This window comes from Labrus bergylta, chromosome 6 (genome assembly GCF_963930695.1).
Source record: "Labrus bergylta chromosome 6, fLabBer1.1, whole genome shotgun sequence".
NCBI lineage: Eukaryota > Metazoa > Chordata > Actinopteri > Labriformes > Labridae > Labrus > Labrus bergylta.
The window spans coordinates 2,798,566-2,814,610 of record NC_089200.1 but is presented as its reverse complement, the minus strand read 5'-3'; the positions used below and the strand labels follow the sequence as shown (position 1 = coordinate 2,814,610).

General features: G+C 42.5%; 1 protein-coding gene across 1 annotated transcript in view; it reads left to right on the top strand.

Annotated features, from left to right (window-relative positions):
* Positions 1–140: 140 nt before the first annotated feature.
* niban1a (niban apoptosis regulator 1a) overlaps positions 141–16,045 on the top strand; it is a 36,699-nt gene continuing 20,794 nt past the window's right edge. Inside the window, exon 1 of the mRNA XM_020654939.3 lies at positions 141–298. Coding sequence (XP_020510595.3) covers positions 244–298 — 55 coding nt within the window. The 5' untranslated portion in view covers positions 141–243. The remainder of the gene's footprint in view (positions 299–16,045) is intronic.

Genomic DNA, 16,045 nt, shown 5'->3' with positions numbered 1-16,045 from the left:
TTGGACTCAAATAAAAGTTTAAAATGGATTTAATGAGGAAACCCTTTTGACTGAGGTTGAGGAAGAAAGATGAGCAGGTTTTTTTTTCTGTGTGAGCGTCACAGAGTAACACACAGAGGAGGAGGAAGAGGAGGAGGAGGTGAAGGAGGGCGTGTCCTCCTCCCTCCTCCTCCTGTGCTGCTTCAGATCGATGAGACCTGTGGACTAAAACCTACCTGTGGATCCTTTCCGGGCAGCAGCACCATGGGGATCTCCGCGTCCAGTCTGCTGGATGAGACCAAATCTAACTACATCAAAGGTAAATCCATTAAATATGTTCGCGACGCGGCGAGGACGCACCGCGCTCTCACCGCGTCCTCACCGCGCTCTAACCGCGTTTCCTTCCACACACACACACACCGGTCGTTTCTGTCGATTTCACAGGAAACTTCCGCCTCTGTGTCTCGTTTTTTGCTCTGGAGATCTTAAATCTGATTGTCAGTGATAATTGGATTTTTTCCTTTTTTTTTTATTCATCATCACGATGCGCGCTTTTCCTTTTCTCTGCGCTCTGTGGATCTCACTTTTATGTTCAAAGTAATCTGAGTGTTTTCTGTGTCTCGCACCTCCACGCTGAGAGTTTCTCTGTAAATAAACAGCTGGTTATTTCACCTGAGCTCGTTCAGAGATCTAAATCTGTCATGTGGAACCTGTCACTCCGGTTCTCACTCGTCTGTCTACACACACATAATCCCTCAAAGATTCACATTTTTCCTTCTCCCCAGGCGGGCTCGTCTGTCTGATTGTAAACTCAGGACGAGGTTTTTGATGCAGTTGTCGGGTTTTTTGCCCCGAGTCTGATCAGGTCTCTCGAGTCTTTCCAGTCCTGCGGGGAGAGAAAGGTGAGCCGGGAGAGAGTGGAGGGACATGTTTGTGTCTTTTGTCCTCCGCTGCAGGGTGTGTCCACGGGTGGATCTGTGACACGACAAAAGATGTTTTTTTTTTGCTGAGGTGGATGACAAGTCTTTAAAGTAGAGCAGACAGGTGCAGAGCCAACAGGTGGGCACGAAAGGACGGTGGCCTGCGTGTGCCAACATTAAAACCACACCTCTTAAACATTTCAGCACTAAGTTGATTTTTACAGATGATCAACTTACTTTTGTATTCTTGTGGCGCACAAGTTAGCAGGTGTGGGGGAATTCCAGTAAGTCCGTTTTGAATTCATAGTCCATATTTTGGTCACATCAGTGCTCAAACAAATCAATCTTTCCTCAGATAATGTCTGCACAAAGTTTGAAACCATTTCTCTTTTTCCATAATTCTCCATTTTTACTCTTCTGTCTGCTGATTCATCTTCAGAAAAACAAGTCAGCGCACCAGTTCCCATAAGAAAAGTCTCGTATTTAAAGACTGAGCGGACTTTTTAAAAATCGTTAAAGAGGTAAACTAAAGTTCAATATTCAAATTTATTGCAAAGATTATCATAGAGCTATTTCTACTTTTCATGAATGGACATTGTAGAGAGCTGTCTCCCCCCCTCCTCTCTAGAGTGGATGCTCACTCAGGTCACCATGTGGTGGACTCTGAAGCTTCAGTGTTTATCCAGCTCTGCATGGGTCTGTAAACCTTTCTGTGTTCTAACCTCTCTCCATTTTTCAAAAGCATCTCCAATATTGATCCTAGTTTGAGCACGTTTCTGCTCGTGGAGCTTATTAGAAACATGCAGAGGCTTTTTAGGTCGGGTACAATCACTTCTATCTGAACCACTTCTCTTGACCGCTTCCATCGCTGCAACACCTGTTGACCTGATAACTGCTCTCATATCTGACAAACAGAGGGGCGTCCAAAACGTCCGTGTGGGGGGGGGGGGGTGTCTTAAAACCGCCTAACTTCTCTGGTCCAAACAAATCCAGAGCATTCAGGAGCAGAATCTAAAGTTAGAAGGAGGACATACTGGCTGCATGTTCAGCATGTTTCATTAATGTCTGATCAGATAGTAAGATACCTTTATCATTTCTATCTCTACACATCTTACTGACTGGACCTTTACATGTTTGAAGTATTTCATACGTGTTAAAAGAGAAAAAGAAACCAAACCTAAGAAAACTGATGAGTAGAGCGTTCCAGCAGCCATGAGGTGTGTGCAGGATGAAGGCTGCAGCTGCTGCTTCTTGGGTCAGATGAACAACGGACCGGGGGGGGGGGGGTTCAGTGGAAATCCACAGTGTTGTAAACAAACAAAATAAAAGGTGAAAAGTCAGAGAGAGAGCTGAGGAAAAAGAACAGAGAGGACAAAAAAAAACAAAAGAACACAAAGAGAGAGAGAGAAAAAAAACCCACAAAGGTGATTGAAAACACAGAATAATCTGGAGGTCTTTTATTTTTCTTCTTCTTTTGGTTTCGATCAAAGTCAACTGAGGTGAACGTGAAAGCAGAAACGTGTCTGGAGGTTGACGCTGGACTCCGCTGTTGCCATGGTAACGGGCATTAGGAGTGTCTCGTGTTGTAAACGGGGAAAAAGAAAACTTGTTGTGTTGTGGCACATTGCTCGTGTGGAGTGGAGAAACGATCAGTATATCTGCTCGTTTTATGTTACAGGACACACCTCAGCTCTGTCCTCGACACGGCTGCAGATTATTCCTCTACTTACTCTAGACTTTATTTTAGACCCATATATGTCCTCATCATCAAAGAAAAAGCACAAGAAATATAGATTCAAGATTTGTATTTGTCACATGCTCATACAGATGTGCAGTGAAATGTAAAGACTGTTCCACAAGGCCATGCAATAAACACTCACATTACTAATACACATCAATACAGTAAAAGAGAATAGAATATATATAGAATAGAATATAAATGCAGGACATCAAAAGAAGGGCTAGAATCAGTACAGTTTGTCAGTAAACTCATACCACAAACACTGACTGCCGTTTCAAGCCGCGATATTTACGCCCCTGTGACATTTCCGGCCTCAATCTGAATGTCCAGGACGCCAATATTACGCTATCGCTGACTCATACGTGATTGTACAAAGACGGGATGACAGCTTAGCTAATGTATGGCGCTGTTGCTGAAATGTAGTCTGAAAAGGGCTCCCAGTGAAAGCGGCTGTAGACCAGTAACTTCAGTATCCTGCTGTTTTTGTTTCAATGGAGTTTGGTGCCGGTGGAAGAGAGCGCTTCTGACTGTTGTTTCTGGCTGCATAAAAGCATCCTTCCCTTGCTGAGAGGTCTATCTCTGCAGGGATAACTTTCTGTAATGTTGTCAGACACTTAGAACAACAATCTGAGCCTAGTCAGGGGCAAAAACAACAACTTAAAGAGGACGGACTTTGACTACATCTCATGCCATTACAGCCTGTTTCCCAGCTGCAGGCTGTAGAAATGTAACTGATGGAATCGCACAACTTTTTGTACCTTTTCATGTTTTGTTGAGATACACTGGAATTCCCCTTAAAAAGACTCTCTTGGCTGTTTTTAATCTTGGGTATTCTCTGTGTAAAAGCCTCTCTGGCTCTCAGTCGTGTCTGTGTTTTCATGTTTTTCTCGTCAGTTTTTCCTGGCTGATGGTTAGCGTAGCGGAGGGCTAACTCATCGCAGTGACACTGTGCATGATGGAAACATTTTTCTCCCTCAGTCTGCTGCCCTAAATAGTGTGTTTGTGTGTGTGTGTGTGTGTGTGTGTGTGTGTGTGTGTGTGTGTGTGTGTGTGTGTGTGTGTGGTGTGAAGGTTTCAGGGTGGGGTGGGTGTGTGTGTGTTTGTTGAATTTTCTTTGGCAGGGTACAGGGTTGGGTAGGTGCCTGGCTGGTTGGTTGAAGCGATCCTGCTCGATGATTCATGAGCTGTCAGCGGTGCAGTTTAGGTGGAGGCAGATGCCCCATGTCACATTTTTCTTTTATATTTCTGACTCATTATCATCATCAACCCTCCAGGAAACTGTTCAGCTGGTGCCTACACATCTCTTCCCGATATCAGTGTACAAAAATTCAAAAATATTGTGTGAATCAGGGCTTTTATGTTTTTCCTAAAAATGAAGAAAACTCTTACAATGTTTGTCAGACTTAAAGGAGCAGTATGTAACTCTGACACCTAGTGTTTAAAATGGGTACTGCAGTCTAAATTATAAACATTGTAGAGAGCTGTCTCCCCCCCCCTCTGTAGAGTGGATGCTCACTCAGGTCACCATGTGGTGGACTCTGAAGCTTCAGTGTTTATCCAGCTCTGCATGGGTCTGTAAACCTTTCTGTGTTCTAACCTCTCTCCATTTTTCAAAAGCATCTCCAATATTGATCCTAGTTTGAGCACGTTTCTGCTCGTGGAGCTTATTAGAAACATGCAGAGGCTTTTTAGGTCGGGTACAATCACTTCTATCTGAACCACTTCTCTTGCCCGCTTCCATCACTGCAACACCTGTTGACCTGATAACTGCTCTCATATCTGGCAAACCGAGGGGCTTCCAAAACGGCTGTGTGGGGGGTCGCCTTAAAACCGCCTACCTTCTCTGGTCCAAAAAAACACCGAGCAGTTTATAGACGGCAGCATGTGTCTGTGGTGTTTTATGGGTCTTTGTGGTGTATTTTCCAAACTAAAACTTAACAGCAACAACAAAGTCAGCAGGACCAAGAGAGCAAGAACTCTACATGATGAATGCTACAGATGTTACTCACAGTGATGATGTTTGATATTTGTCCGTTTGAGCAGCTTTAGAAGCTGGCAGAGTGATGCCTCATGTTTGTAGTCCACGTTTTGAACAAGCAGAGGAAACATCTGCTGTTTTCTCCGTGGAGTTTCTGCATTATTCATCATTGAACAGCTCATCCCATCATGACAGCTCAGTGACTCATGCACCTCGATGGGTACCAGTAAGTCTTAAATTGTTGCTTGTTTCTGATTGGTCAGCGAGGGATAAGCTCCTGTGTGAGCTGGTCCTGCGATCAGTGTTCAAACATTATTCATGTGATTGTTACAACCTGATGCTTTTAGTCAGGACTAGGACTGTGATGTTAAAACTGATTCATAAGCGAACTATTTTGGCCTCATTTTAAGACCTCATGTGTTGGATTGACTTTTGGGGCTCAAGTTCCTTCACACAGGCTGTGATGGTCGGTTGGTTCCTGCTAAAGGTGACCATATCCACAGATAGGTGACCTGCAATGATCACACAAGCTGGATGGCAAAGGTTTCCTCCAGGTGCTGAAACTTAAAAATAAATACATCTTTAACATAGGACAGGCGCTTAGGAGAGGAGGGACTCCATCATAACTGGTAATTAGAAACAGCCTGAGACTTACATTTTAGTTACCATGGTAACAAAACAGGTATTAATACTGTACCAAAGTTAAACATTCTGGTATCGTGACATCGTTGTCTTGCACTCGTCTCTAAAGCAGCTACGTCTTAAAAACCACACTGAGTCACTGAGTTGTGGTTTTGAGCTGCAGCGTGTGTTTTCAGTCGGGAGGAAGTGAAACCTCCATGTTTGCAAGACTACCAAGCAACTGAAAAAAAAAAAGTCTTTTCCCTCCAACCGCTTTCAAAGCACAATATTTAGCTCAGTGCAGCATTACATCATCTGTTAAGAAATGTTTGAATGTTTCCTTTTTCCCACAAAGCTGTAAGTCCTCGCTCGTGGTCGCAGCACTTGTAGAGGAATCTGGCAGTCTTTAGTTTCTTGCCCTTCTTCATGCTGTGTCACTCTGCCTCCAGCTGCCATTACACAACCACTCAGATATTCAGAGGAGCTGCGGGACTGTGAAACTTTCCCTCACTTTTAAAGTCTGACTCCACAGAGAGAGGAAGCTGCTGCCGCACAGACTCTGGACTCTGGACACTGGAAACCCACCTGTTGTTTACTGACCGACTGAACACAATGCACACACGGCTAAATGTCCTGCCATTCAAACGCCATTCATACAACTTGGCACGCCGTAACTGGCATTGATGAGCTGCAAAAAACGCTGCCACTAAATTTGCATAAAAAATAAAAGGGAAGGAAGCTCTGAAACATCTGCTGCCATAGGCCCCGTGTCCACATGGCGTTTTTAAAAACTCTTAACTGTCAATTGTGGGGTGCTGTTGGCGCAGTGGTTAGTGCGCCACCATGTATGGCGGCTATGGTCCTCCAAGCAGGCGCCCCAGGTTCGAATCCCACCTCAGGCTCCCTTCCCTTCTTGTCGTTCCCCTCTCTCTCTCTCTCCCTGTTTTCCAACTCTATCCACTGTCCTATCTCTCCATTAGAGGCACAAAAAAGCCCTGACAGCCCTGATTTGAGTTTTTATGGACGTGGTCCAGAACCATGATGGGTTGCCACTTGCTTTTTCCTGCCCTCAGTTCTTGTCCTTTGAAAACGTTGATCTCAGTGCTGATGAAGGTTTTTCCGTCCCACATTTCAAAGGTCACAGTAGCATTCTCTATATTTTGAGTATAAACACGAGGAGCTTCTGCAGAAGTGCCGCCCTGGGCATTCATCACACTTTCTTACTTCATGCAGGTATGACGGTATGCGAGAGTCAAACAGGCTCTGCGGCTCGTAAAAAGGTCGGTGACACACGGATAAGTTATTGTTTCAGAGAGAGAGAGAGAGAGAGAGAGAGAGAGAGAGAGAGAGAGAGAGAGAGAGAGAGAGAGAGAGAGAGAGAGAGAGAGAGAGAGAGAGAGAGAGAGAGAGAGAGAGAGAGAGAGAGAGAGAGAGAGAGAGAGAGAGAGAGAGAGAGAGAGAGAGAGAGAGCATCAGGGCAGTAAAACCTGTCCGTCTGTGAGCGATGATTATTGTTGTAACCTTTCCAAGTGCCATTCCCGTCTCCCTGCGCTGTTTGCGTGCTCTCGTTCTATAAACGTCACAGAGACGAGCATCCAATAGATCTTTGACCCGTGTTTATCTCTGTCTCTGATTTAATGAGCAAATCTCCAGGAAGCAGGCTCCATGTTTATGTTGCTGCAGGTGGACTGAGTGCTCTTTAATGATTCTGTGATGTTTCATTCATTCATGCTCCTCCGTCACCGGCTTCACCCAAAATTTCCACATAGTCCATGCACGCCGCGGTCCGTCAGCGCCGCGCACTACGCCTCCACTCCAGTCAAGTGTTGTGTTTCCACAGCAAGCGCGGTCCGTCTGCGGAGCGTGCCAGCAGCGCCACACCGCTCTGCTCCGTTTCAAATACGCTGCGAGTCTATTTTTGACGGAGCTCGCTGCAAGAACGCGTCAAGCTGGACAGAATAGATCGACCCGGACAGGAAGTCAGACAAGGAAATGCACAGAGCGGTCCAGTCAATTTCAAAATAAAACACAACATACAGACCGTATTCTCCATCAATTTATCAACATAACATGAGAACAGGCACTAAATGAACAACAAATCATCCTCAAAGAGACAAAGCAACATGATGTTTGCACACTTCTTTCTTTATTCTCCTGTGATCTTGTAGTTCTCCTGTGATCTTGTAGTTCTCCTGTGATCTTGTAGTTCTCCTGTGATCTTGTAGTTCTCCTGTGATCTTGTAGTTCTTCTGTGATCTTGTAGTTCTCCTGTGATCTTGTAGTTCTTCTGTGATCTTGTAGTTCTCCTGTGATCTTGTAGTTCTTCTGTGATCTTGTAGTTCTCCTGTGATCTTGTAGTTCTTCTGTGATCTTGTAGTTCTTCTGTGATCTTGTAGTTCTCCTGTGATCTTGTAGTTCTCATGTGATCTTATAGTTCTTCTGTGATCTTGTAGTTCTCCTGTGATCTTGTAGTTCTTCTGTGATCTTGTAGTTCTCCTGTGATCTTGTAGTTCTCATGTGATGTGTGTACAGCTGCTCATGGCTGCTTACACGTTCCTGAAAATAATCCAACATCAAAACAAAGTTGTTGTGGTGTTGTAAAACAGTTCAACAATAATGAATAAAGATAACAACTTCCTGATGTTTCCATGCTGAGCTTCATGTGTGAACGCAAACAGATGAATGTTTCTCTCTTCACTCAGAGTTTCTCCTCCAGCCTCCTCGTGTTTATTCTGCAGAAAGTCAGAGTGAGCTGATGTGAGAACGCAGCAGGATATAATCAGGAGAATTCACCTGGAGCCAGTGGGAGGAGCCAAGTTTCAGGTTACATAATTTACATATTAAGCAATACTACAGGTCTGTTGGGCAGTGGGCCCACCAGAGAATAAACCTTCATAGAGGCAAATAAGGTGGTGAACAAACACTGTGGAAGGAGCCAGTGGGGGTGGTGACCTTTACTCCCTGTGATCGCTGCACGACCATAGACTGTCTGCACGCCACCTCTATCATCTCCGTGCTCTAATCAACCTGCTGCTGCATGTTTCCTGTTCTCTAGTATGTTCTTCTCCACTCTTCACATTGAGATTCTGTTCAACGTAGAATTGATAGAAAGACACATATTCTCATTGTAGCGTTGTATAGAGGACTCTGCTGGTCCGTCTTACCTCAGGAGATCCCCCCCCCCCCCCCCCTCTTGTCTGACAGGGATAGTCTCCTGCTGTGAGGTGCATGTGTGAACAACCAGGCCAGGAGGAATAATTGATTAATTGATGTGGTGGATTATATTTCACATGACTGGAGGGACTTTATGTGTGTGTGTTCTTAACAAAAGGAAATTAGAGACAGAACACACACTCATATTTTTCCAAAGACACACACACACACAGCCCCCTCTTCCTCCTCCTCCTCCTCACACACACAAACACACACTCATTGTGTCTCTGTCAGACATTTTTCTGCCGTGCAGTAACTTGTTCTGTGTCTCGAGAGTTTCCTGGCTGACGACACACAGAGAGAGGCTCCTCTCTGAACCTCACACTCTAACAGACCCGATGAATCCTCCACAGTTCATCCATGTTTGAACTCTCTGGAGAATGTCAACTTTACATATGTTTCAAGAGGTGTAAAGTTTGTAAGACCTTTTTGATACCACGTGTTTTCAAACAAAGTGATCTCTGCTATTTTCACGGTTGATAGTGTCCGAAAAAAAACACTGAAACTACATCTCTTTTATGAGTCAACTGTAAAGGAGAGGAGTGAATCTGTTCATCTTCAAAATGTTGTCATCGTTTGCCTGCAAATTTTTACAATAGAAAACGAGAAATGTCCAAACGTTGGGGGTCTTGGACTTCTGTTGTTCGTTGCTGTGGTGTTGATTCTGGTGTCGAGTTTGTTATAGTTCTGACCAGGTGCTAAATGGACCTGAGCTCGTATATTTCTTTTCTACACTTCTGAGTACTCAAAGCACTTTTACACCGCAGGTCACACCTACACATTCACACACTGATGGTTGAGGCTGCTGAGTAAAGAGTCCATCATTATTAACTCATCCATTCATACACATTCTCACACTGCAGACGATGCAGTGGGAGCAATTTGGGGTTAAGTGTCTTGCCCAAGGACACATCGGACATGTGGCTGCAGGAGCTGGGGACCGGACTGCAGGATTTGACACTTCCTCATTGGCTTCATTTTTCAAGACCGGAGGTTGCTGCTTGGAATGAACCCACCTTGTGCAACCTCCTGAACTCCTCTTGTTCCGGGTATGAACAATGTTTTTTTAAAACCCACGCACAGACTTTCATATTTTTGTGCCTACTTACCAGACCTGCTGTGAGACTAGTGTTCATCTTCAGACGGTGTCATGTTTCATGTTCGGCTCTTTCTTTGTCACCTTTCTTTTTGTTTACGTGTGCATTTTTGACTCGTCCTGTGCTCAAATCTGAACATGTTTATTCTTCCAAATCCAGACCAAAACATCTCATTACCACAAGTCCACAAACACACCTTATGTCAGGATATAAAAAGCAGAATAAACTGCTTTTTATGAGTGGGTAGGGGATCGTCGGACATTTTGTAATATCTTAAATAAATAATAAGATGTTGTTGGACTGGTCAGAACAATTTGGCTTAAATTAAGTGTAGCGAGATATTTTTGACTATAAATCAGACTCTAAGGTTTGAGTTATTGAAAGGAGCACTTCACAGTCTTTGGTCCCAGATCTGACTGAGATGTTGTCGTGTTGTTTATGATTGTGCAGATTGTGCAACAAGAGGCGACAACGATAAAGCGTGCAGATCGAGTCCTGTGATTATTTCAGTGAGCAGACGACGGCCCCCACACAGAAGCTGCTCTCGCTGACTTTGCTGATGTTTCCTGTGTGAAAAAAAACTTCTGCTCTCTTTGGCCTGAGGGGATCATGCTCCGTTTAAAAAAAACTCTGTAATCAAACACTGAGAAACTGTTCATACCTCTGCAAAGGTGGTTCTGTTTTCTTTAAGTGTTTGATCATAAATGTAGGCAAAAACTACACGATACATTTGAGTGAAAACATTTTGAAAAATGAGCACAAAGAATAAGACTTTAAACAAAAACAAACTGGCAACAAACTTCTCCTCTGTCTCATCATAGTTCCATCATCGTTCTCTTTAACTGTCCTGGTTTAAAGGTGTCTTGGAGATGACATCCTCCAGGTTTATGAGGTTCATTCACTGATTTATCTCTTGCTGCGAGGCTGCCTGAATGTCGAAGGCGGACGAGCAGGTTGCTCCAGAGAAACGGGGGCTTTTACTGTTGAGTTGCAGCTCAGAGGCTCAGTCATACTACACATACCAAACCCTCACATACCAACATACAGCACGTTCTGTTTGTCCTCATCCAGCTCCTTAAACTCAGATATGTAGAACGAGAGTGAAAAGTCACAGTGGCAGGAAAGTTAGATAAAGTTTGTGTTAAATAAATGCAACGTACAGATTGAATTAGGTGATTAACTCTTCTGCATATTTTGACAGAAGCTGCACGATCACTGCAGGATCGTTCTGTAGGTTTCAAGTTGAGAAACATCTAAAAACACAGATTAGCTATCTGCACCTTCAGTCTGCACAGAGCTGCACTCTCACGCTGACGGAGCTGTAATCTCAAAGTCCTAGTTATAGAGCTTTTATTTTGAAGTCACACAGAGGTGGAATTGTTTTCATATTCACTGAAAAGTTTGAGCTTCACATCTACTATAAATACTGTGGCGCAGTTACCGCCAACTCTCAGCAGCGGCTAATTTTTGCACTCTGAGCGTGGCTGTTAGCGCTGATGTTTGGGTATGACGATCATGATCATGCGTCCGTGAAGCACTGAGGTGGAATAAACTGTCTAACAATACAGAACATTTAGAGACGGGAGCGACCGTCAGAAATGAGACTTAACCAAGAAAACTTCCCCAAATGACTTCACTGTGTATGTTTTTTTGATATCCTTTATTAATCCCTGAGGGAATGACATATGATGTCATCAGCACATGTAGAGTCTCTGTGGTGATTATATATGTTTACAGTCTCTAACCACATTATTAGTCTGTTAGCTGTGTGGAGGTTTGACATGTCGAGGCGAGGTCCGTCTGCTGCGGTTCATTATCTCTACATAAACCAATTAACGCTGCTTTTATGACTCTGTTTTCTCTCTCTGATTGTCGTTTTATAACCTCCTTAGAATCCCTTCAAAACACTTTGCACAATGTTCAGATTTGATTTGTGTTTTAATGGTTCTAGGGGACGACAAATGAGAAGCAGGCAGAGGGCTCATTAACAGAGTAATGCTGACTTATGAGAAAAGTCCCTGAAAAACAACAGAGCTGCATTAGAGTTAGTGCTGATTGTTTTTAGATAAATATAGCCATGGTTAAGAGTCCTGGTCCGTCCATTTGTCACTTCTTAACCCAACCGATATGAATGACTGATACCAATATTGGGGAGGAAAAAAAAATACCGACATATCGGCCGATATCTTTCTTGGATCTATGCTCCAGCCGCAGAGATATACACATTTATTGTGTTGATTCCTCAAATGCAGTTATCAAACACTTGTGGAAAAGATATAAAATGAAGACAAGATGGTCACTCAACTGGAAAGTAACTGAGCATGTACGTGCATCACTTCTCGACACTCTGCAGAGTGATGATGCTTGTTGTAATCCATATAACGCCCTCTGCTGGTGACAGAGAACTGCTAGCGTACTACAGTTAAACTCAAAATAAATGCTGTTTAACTGATGGATATATCTAGTAATATCTGTGTTTACTGCGTTAAAATTAGCCAAAACCGATAGTCACTGGATATGCTAATATTGGTGGGTATTATCGGCTGGCTGTTTAATCAGTCGGGCTTTACTTCTTAGCTATGAAGTCCATTTTGGGGTCTCATAAGCTAAAGTTGGTGTCATTGCTTCCTGTCACATTTGTTGAAAAGGCGGGACAGAGTAAAGTCCAGATCTTTGAAATAACAAATTAAAAACATGAGCTTCAGATTGCCTTGAGAGAATTCTTAAGGCATGTAGACAGAGACGAGTTTGAATACACAACAACGCTTTAGAAACAAACCCAACCCAAGTTATATCAGCCAGAACACATTTTTTTATTGGAAAATGATTTTGCTTGGTGGAGGGGCTGGATCGTCATGTTGGAGATTTTTATAAGGAAGGAACATAATCTGGGATTTTTAAACTTTTTTTAAAAGTTTCACAATTAATGTCACCACTAAACACTGGAAGAGTATGCAGAGTTAGATGGTGGGCCTCGATTCTGCATCATAATAGAAGTTTTTCTGCTTTTTGACTCAGTGTGGAGTCTTGTGTGATTGCAGACCTTTTTTGAAGCAACCAAAGAAATGGACTCCAACAAGGAGCTTGTTTTCTCAAAAAGTTCCTCTTCAAATCAATGCAGAATCCATCCAACATAAATATGATTCTGGGGCTTCAGCCATAAAAAGTGGCTCTGCTCTATCTTAAAGTGAAACTAAACTTCCACTTTTCCCTTCTCTTCTGGATAATTCACACATTATGATTGGTTTTTTTTTATTTGCAATGATTGCTTTATAGAAAGCTAAAATCCACAAATCTTCTTTATAAAACCTTCTGAAGGTCATCTAAAGGTTTGCTGTGGATATTCCTCCCCTCCTCGCTGTGTTTGCATAACCACTTAACCTGAAAAGGGACTACATTAAACAAACAGCTGCTGCAGATATTTTGAATAAACAGCAGATGAGGGCCGAGGACGTCATGGACATTCAAAACGACTCCGAGCAGCGTGGACCAACATGAACTCAGACGAGGAATCAGTGAAGCTCTTCTTCCAGCCTGAGTTTGTTCTGCAGAGAAACCGTCTGTCGCTCAAACAGCAGAGACAGATTTACTGTACCCATCCTCTCAGGGTCAGAGCTGCAGACTAAAACGTCTCTGGTGTCTGTGAGAGGAAACCTGCAGCTGTGATGATCCTCCCTGAGTGACTCACTGCTTCTTTTTTATTGGATTAAGGTTAACCTCTCCAACCTGACTGGATGATGCTGTACAGAAAAAGAAAAGCAGGCTGCAGTTTACATCAGTGTACTCACCGTTACATAAGCAGCGGCTCTTTGTTTCAGTGTCTGCAGAGGACTTCTTGTTGTCTAGATGTGAAGATTTAAAGAGTCTTTAACTTTGAGCTTTTTTTGGGGGTGATGAGTGTTTCTAGATCTTGTCACAGCGCCCCCTACTGATCAGCAGGGCTAAAGTTTTGTTCAGACCAAAAGTGAATCAAATTTCTTGGTTTTTGTCATCTCCAGTTTTGACGGGGAGTGTTTGTTTAGATTTATGCTACTAACCTTAAAGTGAGAGTGAAATAACTTCTTCAGTTTAGATATTTGAGTGTCCTGCTGGGTTGTGCATTCCTTCTGTCGGTTACTACATTTTTGTTTTTCGATGTGGTAAAGGACCGTCTTTAAAGTTCCCCCATGGGATTAACATACACAAAAGGTGTTTTAGCTCTGGTTCAGTGTTTTGAACAGATGTTTATATTTAATGAGATGGTATTTCTGTGGAGGGTTCATGGTCAGAGGATGGAGACGGCCCAGGACTGTGAGCAGGATATCCACAGTGATTAGCTGATCAGAGATCTGACCTGACCTTGTTGGGGTCATCAGGTTCACAAGAGTAAGGAGCTGAACCTTTATTTCACACTTGCTGCTGCTGCATTGTTCAGGAATGAGGAAAAAACAAGAAGCTCCCCGGAGATCCTACCCTTCCACCCTAAACAATCAACAGCTTAAAACTGAGGCTGCAGAAGAAGACACAAGGATGACGAAAGTTTTCAGTCTGCAAAACATTTCAATATTGTGTATTTTAAAACCTTTCAGTCTTTGTTATATAAATGATTGATTGTATCCAAAAGTTACAAAGCTTTAAAAAAACCTTTAGATCTTTTGTCTTATTCGTAACCAAAAGCTGCCTGTAAAAACCGAGAAATCACTCTCTTAATTGATCAGTCAGTGTGCAGGAGTTTTCCAACACATTTTTGGTATTAAAAACAAAAAGTTGCCAAACATTTGGTGCCTAACAGCATGCGACTTGGCTAGTGTCAGCAACAGAAACCTCTTGAATTTGTTGTTTTGCTATTGGAGAGTTCTAAAAGCAGAGAGCTGTTTTTACCCCAACGCCCCGTTTCTATTTCCTCTGTCATCGCAGACGAGGAAGGAAGTGGCTCTACAAGTCACAGGCAGTCGTTTTTCTCACTCAGTAAAGCTTGTTAGCTTGTTATACAAACTGGAGATAACGCTGCATTAATAAAATCCACATTAATGCAGTGATTGAAATGTTGAGCTTTGACTTTCTGTCAAAGTCTGCTGTATGTCTGAACACAGCTTCAAAATGGGAAGTTTGTGTTTGTATTTTACTTTTTTTACTTTTTTATTCTAAAGATGCAAACTTCTGAGATACATTAGGTTCTCATCTGCATAACAAGATATCTTATCTTGACAAAGAATTGGAATAACTCTGGATCATTTTATTAATTTATTGGCCTGTGACCTAATGAAAGATTTTAGATGATTGTATACATGGTTAAATATGCTTTTTTTTTACTTCATTGAAATTAAGCTTGTTAATTAAGTTGGTTTAAGTGTGTGGATGATTCATTAAATTAAATCTGTTTTTGGTCTGAACACTGCTACAGATGAATACTTCTGAAATACATTACAATGTCATCTGTGTAACAAGATATCTGATATTTTAAGGCTTAATATGAATAACTCTGGAATGATGCCTTTTATTTATTGGTCTGTAACACAATGAACGTTAGTGAAGTCATTTTTTTAGGTGTTCAGTGTTTCCCCTAGGTTTACAGCTTTGGGGGGTGGGGACAAGCCGACATGTCGACACAAACACCTGAAGGAATCTTGGTGGTTTAAAGATTTATTTTGGGCTTTTTCGTGCCTTTGATTCAGAGGGAGGACAGTGGATAGAGTTGGAAACCAGGGAGAGAGAGCAGGGAATGACATGCGGAAGGGGGCCACGGGTGGAAGCGAACCTGGGCCTACCGCTCGAGACGAGAGTCTCAACACATGGGACGCGCGCCCTGCCACTGTGCCACCAGCGCGCCCCTTAATGTGTTACTTTTAATGACAGATGTCCTTTTCTGTCGGAAAGGAATCCTAAATGACTTCTTTCCCTGATTTCTATCCACTATCCTATCCCTACAATAAAGGCACAAAAAGCCCAAAAATAAATCTTTAAAAAAGATATCTGATATTTTACGCTGAATATGTAGAACTCTGGAGTGATGCCTTTTCTTTACTGGTCTGTGACATAATGAAAGTGAGTGAAGTAGCTTTTTAAGGGTTAAAATACATTTGACAACTTCCTAACATTATTTAAATCAACGGTTTGTTCATTTAAACCCTTTAAAATCCCCTTCAGATCGCTTTAATCCATTAATAATAATGGTCGTTATTCATGTTTGCTGAACAATTAAGAGATTACAACAAAGCGATTTAGTTAAATTTTGACTAAAGCTTTTCATGTTGTTCTCATATTAAGAGAAATCAGAGATGGTGCATAGAAATAAACCCTTTAATTAACGACCTAAATGTGTAATGATCCTTTAACTGAATAATGAATTAAAGCATTACAATTTGGTCTAAATACCTTAATAACATTAAATTACATCATCATTAAACAGGTGTTTCTCTGTGAGGAGCTAGTGTGTTTCAAGTTTTTTGAAGATGTCTTCAACCCAGAGGACACTCACTGTGTGGAGCATCTCAGGTTCTGTTTCCATAGCAATGTA